Source organism: Myripristis murdjan, chromosome 14 (assembly GCF_902150065.1).
Source record: "Myripristis murdjan chromosome 14, fMyrMur1.1, whole genome shotgun sequence".
In the NCBI taxonomy this organism is placed as follows: domain Eukaryota; kingdom Metazoa; phylum Chordata; class Actinopteri; order Holocentriformes; family Holocentridae; genus Myripristis; species Myripristis murdjan.
This window is the reverse complement of record NC_043993.1, coordinates 5,089,434-5,110,000: the sequence shown is the minus strand read 5'-3', so window position 1 is coordinate 5,110,000 and position 20,567 is coordinate 5,089,434. Positions and strand designations below refer to the sequence as shown.

General features: G+C 42.3%; 1 protein-coding gene across 2 annotated transcripts in view; it reads right to left on the bottom strand.

Annotated features, from left to right (window-relative positions):
• Window positions 1-3,059, bottom strand: part of amot (angiomotin) — a 33,366-nt gene extending 30,307 nt beyond the window's left edge. For both annotated transcript variants that reach the window (XM_030069816.1, XM_030069817.1), the window contains exon 1: window positions 2,975-3,059. In XM_030069816.1, coding sequence (XP_029925676.1) covers window positions 2,975-3,051 — 77 coding nt within the window. In that variant the 5' untranslated portion in view covers window positions 3,052-3,059. The remainder of the gene's footprint in view (window positions 1-2,974) is intronic.
• Window positions 3,060-20,567: the final 17,508 nt, after the last annotated feature.

Here is a 20,567-nt window from a genome sequence, read left to right as displayed (position 1 = left end):
TTTCAACAAACAAACAAAAAAAAGCTGATCACCGGCAGCAAGACCGTTATTAGCCAGCCAATTTGACGGCAAGCCAGCCAAACGCAACGTCAAAACTAAAAGTGGACAGCAGGTGTTTGAAGACAGGTGGGAGGTCGAGTAACTGTTCGCCTGCGATCTGTCCCATATGGAGCCGATGAGGCCGCAAGGACAGAATATAACCTTAGGAGACACTTACTGTTTCCATATTTTGTTGTTTATTTGTTCTTGCAGTTGCTGTTTTTGTGATCCAAACCTCTCTATATCTTGATGTTTGACTTAAGAGATACTTTGGCACATTTTTGACCAGATGACCCAGGTAGTTCACCATGAAAACATCAGTTTCATTTCTAGTTGTATGCGTGCGCCGGTGATGTGCATGTGTGAGTAAACACAGGCATGACTGTAGACTTCTCTTCGGCAAAATATCACTTTTCCGGTCATTTTTCATTCCACGCTGTCATCTGAAAGCGATGTGACAGAAAACGAGGAACGAGGCAGTCTCTTTTCCTGTCTCTGTCCACTCTCAGCAGTTTGGTTTGAATGGTCCTTCTTTTGTTCTTACAAAGACATTTTTGGGGGGATTGACAGCCCTGCTTTACGCTATGGCTACAGTAGTCCACTCATTTTATGACTCAAGGTCAAACAAATTGCAACAGAAACAAACTCAATTGATTTTGTATCCTCGACATGTCCTGAGTGAGGGGAAAAAAAGCCCCGAAGAATCCCACTGGGGGAAAGTTTCAAAAAAAGACCAAAATATAGCCCATTCAAACACCTATTAATTTTTTTTTTCATGTGAATAGGGTAAAAAATTTTAACCTTTAGGTATCACCATGAAAATTGCTGAGTTGATTACTTACCTTAAGACAAATAAAAAATGTATTGCAAGTTTGTTGAAATTGTTTACTGACATGAGCAAATGGTGCATATTTGAATTATGTACACACTAATATGCATAAATGCTACAACAGATATAAACCTTGGGTATAGCCACGTGAAAATCTCATAATCAACCCTGTTGACATATAACAGTCAAATACTAAACATTAAGGTCTGAATGGAACCCATTTAGGCTGCCAATGAACATTAAGGAAGAAGGAGCTTAAAACCAGTCTTTAGCAATTACCATTGCAGCATGTCATAACTGCTCCACTAAGGTGGTAGCAATCTTGAAAAATGGCAGCCATTTGGAAATTTCTAAGTGGTTACTTGTCAAGTGACCCATGGAGACAGCTCATCCCAATTTTCATGCTAGTATCATAAGAAGACCACTTTATATGCCCTCTGTAGTAAAGCTGTGGAGTTTATGCAAATTTATGCAAATTAGCTCATGTTACTAAACAATTTCAACAAACTTGCAATACATTTTTTATTTGTCTTAAGGTAAGTAATCAACTCAGCAATTTTCATGGTGATACCTAAAGGTTAAAATTTTTACTCTATTCACATGAGAAAAAAAGTTAATAGGAGTTTGAATGGGCTATATTTTGGTCTTTTTTGAAACTTTCCCCCAGTGGGATTCTTCGGGGCTTTTTTTCCCTCACTCAGGACAGACTGAGGATACAAAATCAATTGAGTTTGTTTCTGTCGCAGTTTGTTTGACGTTGACCCCTTATTTGGCTTAAAATTACTGGACTACAGCTCGCATTAATTGCATTTATTTTTGAATTACAGGCATTTATTATAAAGTAATAGGAGGCCAGTGGTGATAAAGGTCGTATTACTTGTAGTGTTACGGGATTACTATGCATTCCTCTCAAGGGTGGAGCTTGTACTTAATTTGCCAGTGGGACCAAAGATACAGACGTATGATGCTAATCCAAGTTAAACTGAGTATCACATGTCATGCTCCATATGGGTTGCTGATGGGAGCCAAAGTGCGTGGGAGTCAGTATAAACCATAATGAACTAAATGAGGCTGATTCCCACTGAAAAGCTCCACTGGGGATTGGATCAGAACAGGGTGGAAAAACAGGAAATAATGGGGACGAAGGCGGGGAAAACAGGCATTCCATTAAAAAAAAAAAATAATAATAATAATAGTAAGAGAGAGAGAGAAGTGACTTTTCAGGTTGGCACACCACTGCAAGTCATTTCTGAGAAGTGGGACTTTTTCCAGTTCTGGCGCACATCCTTGATTTTACAGGTGTGTCCCAAAGAGCGGGGGGGCAAATGGAGGTTCATGAAAATTACATATTAAAAACAAAACAAATCTTTTAAAAACCCCAGCACAAAAGGTTTTTTCAGTCTCGACAAAATTTGCGTGAAAGTACTTGAAAATACTATGACGAGTCCTATTCTGCCGTTCACATGCAATGAGTTCCAATTATAAATTAGAACATTCCAATAATTATGCACGGCACCGACAGATCACATTTCCGCTTTGCTGCATTTTTTGCTCATGACTCATCTTGTTGGTTGTTTGAGCTCAATCACAACAGAGATTTTTTTTCTTACTTTTTCATTTTAGAAATGATCTGAGCGCTGAGGGCTGGCACTGAGCAGGATCCAGTCTGTGGATCAGCCACATTATGAGCTCCCAGCAGTGAAGACGACAAGGATCGAAGCCTAAACAGCACCAAGAGATGAAGTGAACACACTCGGATCAGCGCAACAGGATTTCACCCCTGAGAGTTGATGAATCAAGTTTAATAAAAAATCTTAATCTCATGCTGAACAAGATCATACTCATTTTTCTGAGAGATATGACAGCATGAAAAATGCACTGAAACCTGTTGGGACTTCTAATGCCCCCCTCCTGTTCACAGGATTGAAGAGTTTGAGCTCCAGACGAGGAAAGCCTCGTGTCGCGCTCTTTCTGAGCTCCTCACTCCACATCAAAGGGCACCATCCAGCCGCTTTGCTCTTTTGTTTGTGTTCATCTTCAGAGGACAGACGTGAGCTCAGCACCTTCTGTCCTGAGCCTCATACGTTCTTTCCACACAGCTCCTACCTGCATGTATGTCCCTGCAGTATCTTCTCCCCAAAACCAAATCCACAGGGAAAGATCACGCCAGGGAATCCAAACATCTGTGTCATCTGCCGATTCACTGTCCGTGTTGCTTTGCTTTGTGCGGGCTGAGGCGGCGCTCCACCCCCACCTCACCCCCCTGGACAGGTGGGGCTGGGAGGGAGCGACAGGTGGATCTGGCGGCCGTCCAGCCCGGGCCGCTCCTTCATACCTGCACGCTGTCGTAACCGTTTTTTACCAGCGTTTGCTCTGCCAACTGCCAGGGAGATAAAAACTCCTTAACTTCCCGTTTCACACTGCTGGAGACTCCCTTTAAAAAAAAAAAAAAAAAAAAAAAAACAATAACAAGCAAAGGGTGTGCCACTCTTCTTAGGTATTTTCTCCTTCACTGAGAATAATGAGATAAACCTGAGACTTCATCTCTGGGAATGTGACTTTCCCTTCACCTCTTTCACATCGCGGAGGATTTCCTCCGGCGGATTCTCTCCCACGTGTTTTTTCATTGTTGAAACATTAAGAGGGAAATCAGTGATTCTAAAGTGGAGGACATGAAGAAGAGCGACATCACAGGCCCAATCAGATCAACAGACAGAGACAAAATAAAGAAGCAGGAGTGAGGGATTCTGGGCACACAGGCGGATGAGGACAAAGAGAAGCTGCACATGTGAGTCAACAAAGGAGTCTAGACACGCCAAGAGAGAGAGAGAGAGAGAGAGACAGCCACCAAGTCTTCACACGGTGCCACAGACAGCCACAGACAGCTGATTCACAGACACATGGGACACACAGTCATCAGCAGAGCACAGTCACAGGTCGAAGTAGCGCTGCATACGTCCAAAGTGTTACTGCCTACGTGCTGAGTTCACGCTCCGTCCCCAACGGAACTGTTAAGAAAAATCAATTTTGCTTTTTCTTCAGCTGCCAAAAGTTAAAGGCAACAATCTGCCAGACGATGGGCTAGTCGACACTGTAGTTACAGGAGCCCTATTTTTTTAGTTTAAATGATGCAATCTCTGTGTGTACATTATCAATAGAACCACACATCTGTTACAGAAATTGCTTTTCAACCACTTTTAAAAAAATGATAATAGATTTTTTTTTTGTTTGTTATTTTGAATACAGTGGTCCCTCATTAATCGCGGGAGTTCAGTTCTAAAAATTACCCGCAATAGGCGAAATCCGCAAAGTAGTCAGCTTTATTTTTTACAATTATTCTAGATGTTTTAAGGCTGTAAAACCCCTCACTACACACTTTATACACTTTTCTCAGACAGGCATTAGCATTTTCTCACTTTTCTCTCTTGTTTAAACTCTCAAAGTTCAAACCTTCGTAGAAAAATAAGTCCAGTATTATAGAATGAACGCATTCTGTACTGTACAGGAGACACGGCACGGAGGAGACTGATTGACAATGGCCTACAGTCCCTTAGCCAATCAGGACGCAGAACACAATGCGCTGTAAAAAAAAAAAAAAAAAAAAAAAAAAAAAAAAAACCATGCAAAATTGCACCAAAAAAAAAAAAAAAAAATCCGCGAAACTGCGAGGCCGCAAAAGGTGAACCACATTATAGCAAGGGACAACTGTACTTTGAATCCACACAGTGTGAGTTTGATGCATGCATCAAACAGTAACATTACACGTTTTATTTGTTCCACTGCACACTCACATGCCTTTTCACTCATTCACTCACCTGCTGCAACCAAACTCTAACCAGACCTTCAGTGGAGCCAAGTCAACATGCAGGTGATACACACACTGTGCATGATATGAACGCGTGTTGAATGAAGTCCTTCCCTCAAGGCATTCATGAGACTTAACTACATGCTTGAAAGCCATGACAGTGTCTCTGTGTCATCATTAATGATTGGGCTCTGCCGTACACAGCTGAGCTGAGAACGGCAGATAACTGTTTTCTCAGGCATCGGCGTGCAGGAGGCGGCTGAGATCAACATCAACCCAAAGACGCAGCAAATCTTCTCCACATGATGTTAAAACAAAGATCCATGTCTCAACTGTTTTGAACTGACATTTTGGCCCTGATTTGACAAATTCAGAAAGCAATGATGGTTTTCATGTTGTCGTGTTTCTTTATCTACCTGGTTGTCAGAGTCGGTGTAGACCACTGAGCCAACATCTATTTAACATGACCCAGCCGGTTCTGAGTGTCTTACATGGACTCTGCAGTACGCAAACTCCCAGCTCAGGTGCAGAGAAAACAGCTGACCTGGAGGGGGAGGATTTTGAAAGTGACCTGTTTAAGGATAATCCACGGGAGAGATGGCATCAGGTTGACGTCCTGACAGAAACACAGACATGAGGCTGGGTGATGTAATTATGAAACTACAAGTGCGGCTATAGCGTTATTGTATTAAGTTTATCCTGATGGTTGGATAATGGAAAAACACAGCTGTCAGTCAGTGTACCTGTTCAGGTGATGAGAACATGCTATAATCTGCTCCAGGATTACATGTAAGCATACACTGTGTTTGGTGAAAAACAGCTGATGCAGCAAAAGATACACGCTGCAGTGTTGTGTTGAGGACTGAAGTAATGTCAGACAGTCTGATAAAAAAAATATTGGAATATTGCAAGGTTTTTCTTCATGTAAGAGTTCAATCATGACTTTGAATATGAATTTGATTTCTACTGAAAGTGAAGGTAATGGCAGACTGTGCTGCTGAAACATAAGCTGTCTTAATGCTAATCACAAAAAAAAAATCACGAGTGCATGCTGATGTGTTGGCATGAAGCAAGGAACAAAGAACCGGATCACAAACAAAAAAAATACAAAACTACCACACAATACAAAAAATTTGGTGAGATCATGTTGAAGTTTTTTTTTTTTTTTTTTTTTTCTTGAAACCTCTTGTCAACACGCTCAGCATGCAGCTTAAAGCCAGCAGGAATATACACCCTCTTTTTCAAGAGTCAGAAACAACATTAAAATGATCTGAGTGTCACAGCGATGTTTCCTCTCTTTTTTACCTCCAACAGGAACAACGAGCAGAATGCACAGGAAGGCAGCCGTGTGTGTGTGTGTGTGTGTGTGTGTCAGCTTTAGTTCAAGTGCTTTCAGCCTGCAGCCTTCAGGGCTTCTTGATAAGCAAGTCCATACCTGTTTCATATTGTAATTAACCTTTAGCCCATTATTGAACATGGATTCCACTCATCGCAGCATTTCAACTTGCCAAACCAATCCTGAGTGCACGCGAGGTGTGACGATGTTTTTCAGCAGCTGAGGCGTTAGCTAACAGACATGTGAAGTGCTAATTCCTGTCCCAATGCAGGTGCTTTTTTTTTTTTATTTAAATAAGATAAGATATTCCTTTATGAGTCCCACAGTGGGGAAATTTCCAGCATGACAGTAGCAAAGTGGATAGCAGAATATGAAGCAAATTTACATTATAAACAGATAATAAATAGTAGCAAGCAATATAAACACTATAAACAAGGAATATAGCAAAAATAGAAATATGAACACTTTAAGCAGCAGAAAATAACCTAAACAAACAAAATTCAATTTGCTCCTTTCTTTCCTCCCCTCCTTATTTTCTGACTCTCTCCTACTTCCATTCCTCTACCATTCACTTTCTGCTCTTTTATTCCATTACTCCCACTTTCTGCCTGTAACCAAAGCGAGCAAAACTCTATACGTGTCCAATTCCTGCTTTTTCCTCTCCGGGATAAAACTTGTAACAAACACTTGACATAAACCGTCAACGTCCCACCTCGGCCAGCAGACAAACCAAAGCGAGGTGCATCCATCAGCTACAGCTAAAACAGAAAGGAATGATAGATTTTACAAAATGACATCTCAAACTGGCAGCTCTCTTCTTTATTAGGACTTAGACAGCATTTTCCTCAAAATATTTATTTTGAGAGACAACTAAGGCAAAGAGAAACCTGAATAAGAAACACACACACACAAAACAGAGAGCCATCTTCAGTGATGCAAACCAGTGAGGCCACGCAGGAAATGAAACCGTCCTGCAGTTTCCTGGATGAACCCGGCCCAAACGGACTGAATGAACGAGTCGGCCAAAATCCTGAGCAGGATGAGCCACCCCGCCCCGCCCGCCTCCCCAAACTGGCCTTTTCACCTGCGTTTGACATTCACTCAGGGTCACATGACTACAACAACTGAGGTGTGATTCATGTTTGATCAAACATCCTGATGCCGACACCATCCAGGTGGCTGTTACAGCTGGAATTTAGTTTAGGGGGAATAACACAACAGAGGACTAACAGGTCTGGTGTGCTTTGTGTGCATGTGTGTGTGTGTGTGTGTGCGTGTAAGTTGAACTGTAAACGTGTTCTATACTGAAACATAAAAAAGTAGAAAGGAAAAAAGTCAAAACATTTTCCAACAGTTTCTGTTTTAATAAAAAATGGAAAAATTCTTAATTTTTGAAGTGTCAACACGTATTTTTGCCACCCATCATTTCTGCAACATGCTACCTTATTTTAATTTGGTGGTGCAGCAATATCTTAGACTAGCAGATTATAAATTCAAAAATTCAGAAATTCTGAGATTCAAATCATAAATTTATGAGAAAAAAAAATGGGAAAATAGTTTTGGTGTGGGATTCAGTCAGAAGGAAATCCTGGTGATTTGAGCCCAGAACCCTAATATCCTCCTCAGCATGTGGACTTGGAAGAGACGTGGAAATCAGCAGGATTTCCTTGTTCCTAAATCCCGTCTGCAGTGCATGGCTGATCCAACCTCACACAGTCCAGCCACGTGGCTCCTTTATAACAGTATAAGACAGGGAAGTATAAGGAAAAGTATTTTTCCAAGTTTTTTTTCCACGTAAACTTGTGACTTTATAATCTCAGAAAGAGTTTTTTCTTGTAAATTTATGACTTTTTCGAGTTTTTTTCCCTGGAATATTAAATATAAAGCTGGGTTTAGACCGTCATGAGACAGGTTAGTTTTACCCTCCTGATGATATGTTGCAACAGTAACCTTCCCCCGGCTCCATCATTTTTTAACAACAGAAGACAAGCGAGGCGTTTGCTTCCTAAATTCGTGCATCCTTCCATTAAACATGTCTGACATGCTGTGGTTGCTGCGACTGCTCTAAATATTTGTCCTCCATGTTTTCCAGTACACACAGCCTGTTTACCACAACTGATAGAGCAGGAATGTGGAGAGGACGAGAGAGGGACGGAGGGACGGAGATGGAAAAAGTGAGGCCGAGGGGGAACGAAAGGGGACGGAGGCATGAGACGACAGAGAGTTCAAAGGAAAGCTGGAGGGAGATCAAGATGGGAGAGAATGAGAAGAGAAAGCAAAAAAAAAAAAAAAAGAGAGGGAAAAGAGTCAATGAGAAATGAGGTCAAGACAGAGAAAGACGGAGACAGACAGAAAGATAAGACAGAAAAAGGAAAAGATAAAGCGAGATAAGAGACAGAAACAGATCAAAGCTGCACCCCCCACCCCCCACATGATGTGACACAGATCTGATGTTCTAATCAGTGTGAAGGATTTTCCAGTCCCCATGTGGATCACATGGATATTTGTTAATAAGAACTGAAAGAAGAAAAAAAGAGAGAGAGAGAGAGAAAGAAAGAAGAGCGAGAGCGCCTGCACATCACCTGACAGTCAGGTTGTGGTGTGACATCATCACTGTGAGACGGCGCGGGGAGAAGACATGCAGACTGGGAGTTATCCTGGGTCATGGGAACTGATGGACACACACACACACGCACACACACACACACAAACACACACACCACCCTCCTACCACCATTCATACAGTGATGGTGCCTCTTGACTGCAAAAATCATATATCATGCTCATGCATCGTGTGTGTGTGTGTGTGTGTGTGCACGCGCGCGTGACCCTCAAGACTCAGTAAAGGTCTTAAAGGTCAATGCCAATGTGAAATATGGGATATTTGCTGGATTCTCTTCATCTCAGTTGTTTCTCTGAGCAAATATTTTGAGCCAAACAATAATAATAATAATAATAATAAAGGGATGGAAAAAATCAAAAGAAGCACCAAAGGAAAAGACAAACAGCTGCTGCTCTCCCTGCTGTTTGGTCCTCCTGTTCATTTATCAGTGCTGGGTAATTAGCCTCATGACAGTGACGAGGAAGTCAAGCAGAAGGAATCCGATCAGATCAAGCACAGTGCAGGAAAATAATAAATACAAAAGGTAAAAAAAAAAAAAACTTATAGTAAAATAAAGTTTTAGTAAGGAATTAATTCATGACAGAGAAAAGACTTGATTAAATCACACTGAATTCACCGCACTGTCTTTAAAAGAGCAGGAGATTGCAAACTCGCCGTTGGAAATGAATGGGAGCCAGTAAGATTATCCAATAAGATGTTGGGGGAAAATAAAAAAACAAACAAAACAAAGAAATTTGCATGTGACTGTGCTGCACGAAATGACAAGGAGTCCTGCACGACTGAAATGCTGCCTCAGTTTTCCTCAGTCTTTTCCAACTCACTGCCTACAGGCTGCAGCGGCCCCCCCATCTGACCTCACACACACACACACACACACACACACACACACACACACTCCAGCTGACAGCTGAGAGGAAATAACTCTCCACACCAGCAGGGGGCAGCAGCAGGCTCAAGTCGGAGGCCTTGGGTTTAACGGGAGGCTACAGAAACACTCTGGGGCTAGTCCTTCGTTTCCATGCTACTCTAAACGGTTTGACATAAATCAGGAATCTGCTGCAGCTACTGCAGCATTCTGAAATATGCACAATCAACAATCACCGAGTGGATGTGCACTGAAACCGTTCACCGCTCACCTGCAGGTGTTCCACTTATACCACGACCATGTGCTGCGTCTCCTTCTCCAAAACTGCTGTGTTCTCCAAACAGACTGAAACAAATCTAGTTCACGTTAAGGTCAGCGCGGGCCGTTAGTTTATCAGCTCAATTTGCCGCAGTTGATAACGAGTAAGCTTTGACAGCTGTGCTTTTTAATGTTGCTATGGTTACACGTTGGCTAGCGGATGAATTTTGAGCAGTGATTAAACTTGAGCCAAACTGCACCTGGTTTTTACGCACACTTACCGGCCAATCAGAAAAGAGTAGTGACCCAGACCATGGTGCTAAACTGTGCCTAAATCTGACTGTAAAGATACATACGCTGGTCAAGTGTGAAGGTCTGGAGGGAGTACTGCTGCTCTCTGATTGGTTAGCTGACTTCTGTTCCTCTAACCGAGTCTTGACTCACTTGGACTGACCGGCCAATCAGGATGGTTTTCTCTCAGGAGGCGCCCCGCTGGCTCGGCTGGTGCAGTGAGGCTGAGTCCTTAGGGCAGCAGCTTGGCTTTGAACCCAGCTCAGCCTCTTTGCTGCACGCCATCCCCTCTCTCTCTCTCTCTCTCTCTCTCGACTGTCACTATCTAAACGCCAAAAAAACACAGCCTCCGCTGGCGATTAAACATGCTGAATCAGCAGCACTGAGTTGATGCCATTCATAAACGCGACTGATAAGTGGCTGTGTAAAGCAAACATTTCCCCGGGGGACTATTTTCCCTGACGGAGTGACTGTCAGGCTGAGAGAAAGTCGAGCACAAGCCTGTCAAACCTCCTTTGACCTTTGCTTTCCCACCGGCTTGATGACCAATACTGTCAGAAAGCCGCGGCTCTGACCGCTGACCTCTTTATCAGCTGTTGTTTGAAACATTGGCGATGGAGGAATTTAATCTCTGAGCCTCAATCACCAGTATCTTCCTAAGGTTGTTGTTGTTTTTTTTTTGTTTTTTTTTATTTGTTCTTGAGCAAGGTCCTCAGAAAAGCCAGCAGCAGATTCATGACGTCTTAAACTACAGAACTGTTCACACCCGTGTTCTTATGATGATGGACCCCACTGTCGTCGTACATTCAGAGTTTATGCCAGGTGACTCTGATTAGTACAGCTAAAAGCCCCACAAATCCTAATAATGAGGCGAGTGCACACACACACCCACATCACACACAATTGATTAATTTGAGAGAAGTGAAGAATGCCCAAACCAAAGTCTAAAGAGGGTGGAGCACTGGACTCCGGACTGCAAAAAAAAAAAAAAAAAAAAAAAAAACAAGCTTTCATATTTAGTAGCATTAGTAGAGGAAGACACTAAAAAAATGATGAATGGGAAGCTATTACTTGCTGAGTGTATGCTGTATCCACAGAGAGGTGTACAAGTAATGAAGTACAAAAAAAAAAAAATTTGATCTCAAGTTTGAGGCCAAAAAACATTGAATTGGATTGTTAGTTCAGTGTTTACTTATTTCAAAAATAACTGGCAAAATAATGCCTATTTTAAAAAATATTATAAATGGCATAATCATTGTAATTTAAATCCTATAACTGTAAAACTGAAGAAAATGCAATAACCAATTTGAATAAATATGCTTATAATGCATAAGCATAAATAAATGTGCTTTTTTTCTTATGTAAGATCAAATCCCAAATAACATGTCGGTGAAAACGGTGTGATGTGGGGTTTAAGATATTTAAGGACATTTCTTGTTCCAAACGGCTGGGGAATGAGGCACACTGAAGCTGCTGCTTTGGGTGACAAAATCAACCACACAGGAACATGACAGTGCAAAGATCAGAGGCTAATTAAGATTATTATTAATAAGTTTAGAATGATCATATTGAAGAATAGAAAAAGCAGAGAGGTGTGAAGTCGTCTGCAGTTTGTCCTCTGTCTCCTGAACAACTAATGCATCTCTAACTTTATCTAGTTCTCTCAGTCTCACTGTCTTTGACTATCTTTCATGGTAACACACACACACACACACACACACACACACAAACAATCACAGCTACACACACTTTTACATAAGAGAGGATCATGAGAGGAAACCTTCCAGATAGTATGAAGGGTTTATTTTTTCTCCCCACTTTAATGCAGGGCAGCGATAACACTGATGATATTGTTCCGGGACAGAAGAGGAGAAGAAGAGGAGAGGGGGAGAGGGAGGACAAGTTTCCAACACAATTTTAAACAAAAAGAAAATGCAATATCATTTCTATGCACACAAAAAAAACAAAACACTGATGAATCCTCCTGCGCTCCGTATTCCCGTGAAAATATTCTCACACAGGCCAGAATGGACGGAAGAGAGAGGAATGTGTGGAAGGAGGAGAGAAGAGGAGGGGAAAGAGGGGATAACATGAACTGGGCTTCAACAGACAAACAGAGAGAGGTCGGCTATCCGAGAAAAACTGAGGAACAAGGATGTGAGGAGCCGGGCAGGAAACACGGGGTTCCACTGTGGAAAAGTTGAGCCTTCCCTCCTCATGTTCCCTCCCTTCCTTGCCCCTCTGGTTCCCTCTTTCCTTTCCTTCCCTCCTTATATCACTCCTCTGGAGCCCCCTCTCCCGCATTTCCTTGTGAACATAAGGCCCTGGGAATATAGGACCTTAGGAATCAGATCTTGGCAAAACAGGGTCTTGGTAATATGACCTTAGGAACACTGCGTGCTGGGAACAGGACCTTAGGAATATCGCACCCTGGCAACATGGGATCTTCAGAACATAGTTGCTTAGGAACATAAAATCATGAGAACATATCACTTTTACAACACAGGATCTTGACAAAATAGGGTCCTGGGGAAATTGGATCTTGGGAAAACTGAACCTTGGGAACTTTGGTGGGTCCTGGGAACACAGGATCTTGGCAAACACAAGGCGGACCCCAATGTAAAGTGAGTAGGAAACACTGTAACAATCAGCATGTTCACATGCACACTAATATATTACTCCGAATTAGTGTTGCAAAGGGTTGGAAAGTTTCCGGTAAATTTCCTGGAAAGTTTCCGAAGATTCCCATGGAAATCTTCGCTCTGGAATATTGGAAATTTTCAGAAGATTTTTGCTGTCACTTTTTTTTTCAATTTTTCCGAAAATTCCCGGGAAAATTCGGCTCGGGAATTTTGGGAATTTTCGGTTTTTTTCTTGTTATCAATTTGAATGAGGTTTTTAAAAATGTTTCCATGGAAATTTAAGCTTGGGAATTTTGGAAATTTTCGTTTTTGTTGTTGTTAACTTAAGGTGAATGTCAACATCAATATCACCATTTTGGAAATGGAAACCCTAATCTCCTGAACTCAGGACTCACCTCTAACCCAAAGGCCACAATGCCAGCATACTGTAAAATCATCATCCCCATAAAACTATAAAACTATAAAACTTAAATACAAACAGTCAACTTTGCATTTTAGTGGAAACAAATATGTTTCATGATTCAATGCAAATTCAACTGTGCACCATGATTCACATAGGCAAATAATTTCGAGCACATCTGATCATCATCAATCAGTAGCCTATACTCCACTAGGCTGCAGCACTTCCACTGAGACAGACGATCATCACATCAGCATCACGATTCGATTTCCTGCATTTCTATGCATTTTAATGGTAGTTTGAACCACTTCATATGCACACCTTAACAATAGTAATGCACACAGTCCTATGCCTGAATTAACGCAGTTTGACTCAGCTAGGGAAAATTCCTGAAAATTCCCTGGAAATTCATTATAATGTAACATAATTGCATGCATATCTGCTTATAACAAACCAAAATGTTTATTATGTATACAGGTATATGACCGGGTGAATGCAGTGAATATAAATTCCCGAAAATTCCCCGAAAATTCATGTTTATTCCCGTTAATTCCCGTTAATTTCCAAAAATTCCCATGGAAATTTTCCAACTTTGAAAATCCCGGGAATTTTGCAACACTACTCCAAATAGGACAATACTCCTAATTTGATAGGGTCATGTAAACAGCATATTCCGTTAGGAAACTCAGGCCTTTTTCCTAATGCAGTTTTTTCCAGTTGAGCCATGTGGGATATGTTGATGCTGTTCAGGTCTTTGGAGCGTTCTCTGTCATGTGATCAGTGGACACGTCTACACGTCTCAGTTGGGGTTTTTACTGCAGTTTGCGACACGCGGCCTCTCGCCTGTTCACGGTCAGCTGTGTGTTGTAAACAAACCAACGAGCCAACAGTTTGCAGGGCTGGGGTAGAGACACATTCACAAAATAAAAGCCAACATTTTGGGTGGGAAGGAGAAACACAACTACTTTTAAACATTATCAAAGACCAAATATCATTTGGTTTTTGGACATGAGCAAACATCACAACACCGACCTTTTCAACAAGGCGGTTAAACAAACGAAAGAGGGAGGCTGTGTTTGCACGGTCGAACAAGTTGAAGTTTGCACGGCTGCATAAGAAAAGGAATATTAGTGGAATATTCATCTTCATTAGTCATGTAAACGGCTTAATAGGGGTATTGCCTTTTTCGGAATAAGGGCGAAAACCAGAATATTTTGTGCATGTAGACAGAGTCAGTGTAACTAACTAAGAAAAACCCTGCTGACTTCAGCGGACTGGCCTGATAATGTCAGCTACCTGCCTTCTGCAAACTGCTAACTATCCAATCACAGGTTAGGTTTACACGAATGCTTACATTACTGTGGCTCAGACAGTTCCATTAATCTTAAGCTTAGAGCGGATGGCACTCAAGGAAGCTGCGTTCAGGGGAAACGTGTCGCCTTTGCATTTTGGAACCAGAGAGAAAAAGAAAATCTCTGATAGGCTAATGAACAATTAATGGAAATTAATAGTAGAGTACGTAATTTGGAATCCGAAAAAAAAGTTCAGCGGCGTCAACTTAAAGTCCCCCTCTGCTCAAAAGTGGTTTTTGTATATTTTTTTGTCCCCTAAAATGTGGGACCTTGACTCTACTAACTTGTATCTGTGCAGTTTGTCACGAGAGAGGTGTTTTCACACTCCTGTACTGAAGGGAAAGGGTGTGTGTGTGTGTGCATGCCCCTAAAATCATCAGAAACTCAGACCTATCCCCGGGATGGCGCTACACTTGGTTGGTCACATTAGGTAAGATAACTTCATCCTTAAGGATTTGGACAGTTGAAGTATTAAAAACTATGAATGTTTTTTCCCTCCATTTCTCTCCAACTCACTTTTTCCTCTACTTCCCCTCTCTCTGTCTGTATATTCCTCCACACACACACACACACACACACACTTGCTCATCCATCTCTCTCTCTGGTTGGACTCTTGCTGCTGTGATGATTCACTCTGGAAGCGGATCACGTTCCATCAAAACATGTGAGCAGTTAGTGGGAAGAAAGAAAAGGCAAGAGAGAGGAAAGAGAGAGGGAGGAGGAGAGATTTAGAAGCAGAGAGGGGGGAGGAAGGAGAGAGCGAGATAAGAGGCGGGAGAACGACATTAAGAGACATACAGGGGGAGGAAGGACAGAGAGAGAGAGAGAGAGAGAGGAAGGAATATAAGGAATAAATGCCAGAACAGATATTTAAACAGTGAATTAAAAGGTTACTATATATATATAGTAACCTTGAATTAAAAGCTTACTATATAACAGTAAATTAAAAGGTTACTATATATATAGTAACCTTTTAATTCACTGTTTAAATGTCTCTTCTGTCATTTATTCCTTATATTCCTTATTAGCGCATATCAAATCAGATAATGTGTGATATGCACGTGTAAACAGAATAATTCAAAGGACTTGTAATTGACTTTTTTTCTTGTCTTTGTGTGTGTAATCAACTTGTGAATTTTTATAGTGATATCTGAAAGTAAAATTTTGAACCCCTTTCCCCTGTGTGTTAAAAACAGTGTTTTTTGGTAATATGTGGTCATAAATAGATGATTTTCAAAACTTTCCACCAATGGGATTTCTTGGGACTTTTTTCCCTCACTCAGGACAAACTGAGGATACAAAATCAGTTGAGTTTGCTTCTCTTGCAATTTGTCCTAGGTTGACCCCAATTTTGGCCTAAAATTACTGGACTATTTCCTAGTTTAAGCCCACAAACAGCAGCCATGCCACCGTTTGGAAGTCCAACGCTCCAAATCAAGTTGATGAGATGCGATGAAGAGGGCTGCTGTGTTTCAGGTGAAGCAGCCACGGTCCTGCTCTTCATAGCTCATTCCTCCAAACCAGATTACACTCCATGCTGTCTCTGTGCTGAACTTTACATATGGACATGTTGTAAAAGCTGCATGACTGCTATCGGCATGGTTAGTTTAAAGCGTTAATACTGGACCTCGGCTTTGGCGAGAACTCAAAATAAACTTGAAAGCACTCAGAGCACATACCTCCGCCAACACTGTCCACTTGTCAAGATGTGACCACATGTTGGAGATTCACCAAAAGTTAAATCACACACACACACACACACACACACACACACAGTTATCGTCTTCCTCATCTATGGCCAACTTTCCACAAACTTTCATACGAGTCTGTTTATTTAGAGACATCATGCAAACAAACAGGCAAACAGAACGGGGTGAAAACATAACCCCCGTTCAACTCTCTTGGCAGCGGTAATTACTGGAAAATGAAAAAAAAAAAAAAGCCCTACATGTGGACAAATCAACCGTTTGAAAAATGGGATGCTGTAAGTCGCCTCTCAGGTGATCTTAATCTCTTCACACACATTTTAGAGGATGTCATTTGTCATTTGTTTTAAATGCTAACGGAGAAAAATGATCAGTGATCAGTTTAGCGTAACACCCCTTTAAAAGCATGTAGTGTGCAGCGTGTTCTCTCCTCCTTTTCTAACTGCATGGAAAAGATCCCAGCTAACACAGTTACTGTTTGGAAAAAGGAGCTCAGTCACTTTTACTGCCAGGACATTTGAAATGAGACACTTTTTACTTTTCCTGCAGTAACACAACTTCTACTGGAGGAGCCATTTGTAAACTCTTGTCTTCCTCTCTTTTGTTTTTCCTCTCTGCTTTCCTCTATAGCCTTTGCTCCTTTTTCCTCTATCTGTTCCCCCTCTCTTTTTCCAACTAAATCACCGGCACTGTGATGTGGGTTGCCTGTCTTCCATAACACACTCACACACACACATATACACACACACCAATGTTCCAGACACAAGCCCAGATCCTTCAGAAGCACAGAAATTTCCCCCACCAGCTTATATACAACTCTATAAAACTCTCACCGCACCGTCATATTCTTTCTCACACACTTTCTCACACACACACGCGCACACACACACACCCATAGTCACACATGTGCATACACACACATGCACACACACATGCACACCCACACACAAAGTGAGTTAATAGGAAGCATGTGCTGCAGAGCTGTGATGGTCCTTCATCTCTCCATCTCTGGCCTCAATCCACACACTTACAACTGCGGAAGCACGCACACACACGCACACACACACGCACACACACACGCTCCTCTCTACTTTCCTGTTCTCCTGTCTAATCTGTCCCCGTTCCTCTTTATATTTCACATAAATCGCCCGTTCCGTCTTGTATTAAATGCAAAGTATCTATGATACGTTTGAACTCGAACAAAAAAAGAAAATTTAATTTCATTAAGTTTTCCTTCTTCTCTCACTGCTGATTTCCCTCCACCCCTCTGTCCTCACTCTCTCTCGCCAGTGCTGCTGTTGTCAGTGCGTTAGCCTTCCAACTGGCTTCCTTTTTTTTTCTTCGGCGAGGTTTGATTTACCGAGCGGCCTGACTCAGAGCGGCTCCTCGTGCACTGGCTCGCTACTGACACTGGACCGATATATCAGCTCGCACGTTATTTAACATTCAGATAACAGCGGATCTTTGTCATCCATTTCTGATATGATGGAGTTTGCTCCCTCTTTGCCTATGGAATTTGGTGAAAACATTCATATTGCCTAGAGCATGAAAGCTGTCAATTTGGGGAACTCAACCAGAGCCACTAATGCAAATAAGAATTGCTCTGGTCATTTTAATGGAGAGCTTCGCTGTCCTATGAAGATTGAAATGCTTTTCTGATGTTGGAAAGAAGAAAATTCTGGGGCAAATTTCCTTCTTTGGTTGTTGTTTGTAGAGTTTTCTGCTCTGAAAGACTTGACATATTGTAGCTTTGATCCCAAAACATCAGCACCAGTATCGGCCTTCGCGACAAAATCGATCGAAGTCTGCTGGTTAGCGCTGATTTGCTGAGGACCACATGTTTATGACTGCAGCGCTGGCTGGATACCACAAACACACACACACACACACACACACACACAGAGGTATGCATTTGATTATAAATTCATCAGGGATCTGGCGAATGATAGAGGGTGGAAATCGGGCTGGAGGGGAGGGTGGGGGGTGGCAACGTGACAAGGCAGGAAACGCTACCGTGTCCAACACATGTCTGCTTCTCCTCGGGACGCATCCACGCCGGGACAGGAAACGGCAGAGCGTCAGTGCTGTGTCACGGAGCTCAAGATCAGGAGTCCTGCTGATTTTCACTCCTGCCAGCTAATCAGGAAGTGATTTACACCTGGGACGCCACATGAATGTCATTAAGCAGCAAGCCTCTGCGTCCTGGAGGCTGTGCAGCTCCATCTTAAATCAAGTGAAAATTTGGCAAAATTTGTTTCTTGTTTCTAGCTAATTTTCACTTATTTCAAGTGAATTTTCACTTTTTCCACTGGCAAATTTTGCCAATGAAACAAGCAAATTTTCACTTGTTTCAAGTGAATTTTCACTTGAAACAAGTGAAAATTGTCTAAAAACAATTTACTTCTGAGGTGATCATGTCTTATTTTAAGTGTAATGAGATATTTTGACTAGAAATAAGACATTTGTGACTTGAAATAAGACAAATAATCTTGGTAAGATTTTGCGTTTTTGCAGTGATGCCATTTCCACCTCTGGACGTCCTGTGGTTCAGTTCCTATGGGCAGCATTTTGTGTTTTATATATAAACTTAGCACAAAAAGTAAGGACTTTTGTGTTTGGTAGATTATTTCTTTGTTGTAACAATGCTTCTTGGCAATAAATCTTATACCGTTGGAAAGCCTGTTTATTTCCCTTTTAAATGGAGCCACATTTGTAAGGAACATGCATTTGTGGGATGAGCAGCAGAGCAGAGGATGTGGGTTGCGCTCATGAAAATTTTGCCAAATCTTCTCTGCCAATGTCAAACAGCTTATTCTGCCATAACAATTGATTCATTTACCAAAGAGGAGCCTCAGTAGCGTGTGGAAGAACCATACACAGCCACAACAGCCTGGCACCTCCTCCTCATGCTGGTCACCAGTCTGCTCACACACTGCTGTGTTTGTCTCAAGTCAGCCAACGTGGTTGTGTTGGTCACTCTGGCACCAACAGCACGCCCAAGCTGATCCCACAAGTGTTCAGGGGGGTTAAGGTCAGGACTGCTGGCAGGCCGTTCCATCCTCTCCACTCCCAAATTCTCGAGGTCGTCTCTGATAAACCCGCTCTGTGGGGGCGAGTGTTGTCATCTTGGAGGACAGAGTTCAGTCCCAGACTGTGGAGATATGGGAATGCCGCTGGTTGCAGAATCTCATCTCAATATCTCTCTGCATTGAGATTGCCTCCAATGATGACAAGCCTCATTTTTCCAGTGAGGGAGATGTCGCCCCACACCATCACACTGCCTCCACCGAAAGATGTTACTCTATCGGTGCAGCAGTGTGTGTGTTCACCGTGTCTTCTCCACACTTTGACCCTATCATCCAAATGCCGTAGGCAGAATCTGGACTCATCACTGAACATAACGTTCCTCCACATGTTCAGGTTCCAGTGCACGTGTTGCAAACGGGCCTGACGGTGAAGGGCAGTCATGGCAGGCCTCCTGGCAGCCCTGTGAGACTGGAGATTTGCTGCGTGCAGTCTGTTCTGGATTGTCTGGGCAGAGAGCCGTCGGCCATATTGTCCTGCAAACCTTGACTGCAAATCTGTAGAAGACAGCCCATGGTACCTAAGTGCTGACAGGGTGAGGAAACGGTCTTCTTGGGGTGTCGTCTTCTTGGGACGCCCTCTTCGCAGCCTGTCTCTGACATCCCCCGTTATGTGGAACTTGGCCTTCACTTTGGAGATGGTACCAGGGCTCACTCCAAATAATGCCACTACTTGGTTTTGCGGAACGCCAGCTTGAAGTTGCCCTATCATACAGGCCCTATCCAGATCAGTCAAACGTGGCATGCTGATTCTTGGAGTAGACACCTACTGACCACTGTAGCAGGGCCCATGCTCACAGGTGCTGCCAATCAGGCATCTGGGGGCACCAGAAGCTCAAAACAAGAGTCAATAGCAACAGCAGAATAAGCTGTTTGACACTGGCAGAAAAGATTTGGCAGATTTGGCACATTTTTCATGGCCGCAACCCGCATACTCAGCTCTGCTGCTCATCCCACAAAGCATTGTTACAACAAGGAAGCACAAATGTCCTTACTTCTTGTGCGATGTTTATATCTGTCAATAGGAGTCATTAGCCTGGGTCTGTGTGAATAAATAAACCTTACAACAACTCCAAAGCTGTCTTATTTACACAGCGCATGATATGTATTTGAAATACACATCTTGGAATTTAGAAAAAAAACAAAACATACCAATCGAGAGAGGTCTCAGTAGAAGTTAATTAGCGGTGGCTCTTCCTCCACCTTCAGCGGTGTGCAGATCACAGAAGGATAAATGTGTTCAGTGTTACAGCTCTAACCCTAACCCATCTAACGTCTCCTGAAATGACTCTTTAAAAAAAAATCCAAAATGTGTATTTCAAATCTATATGATCCACT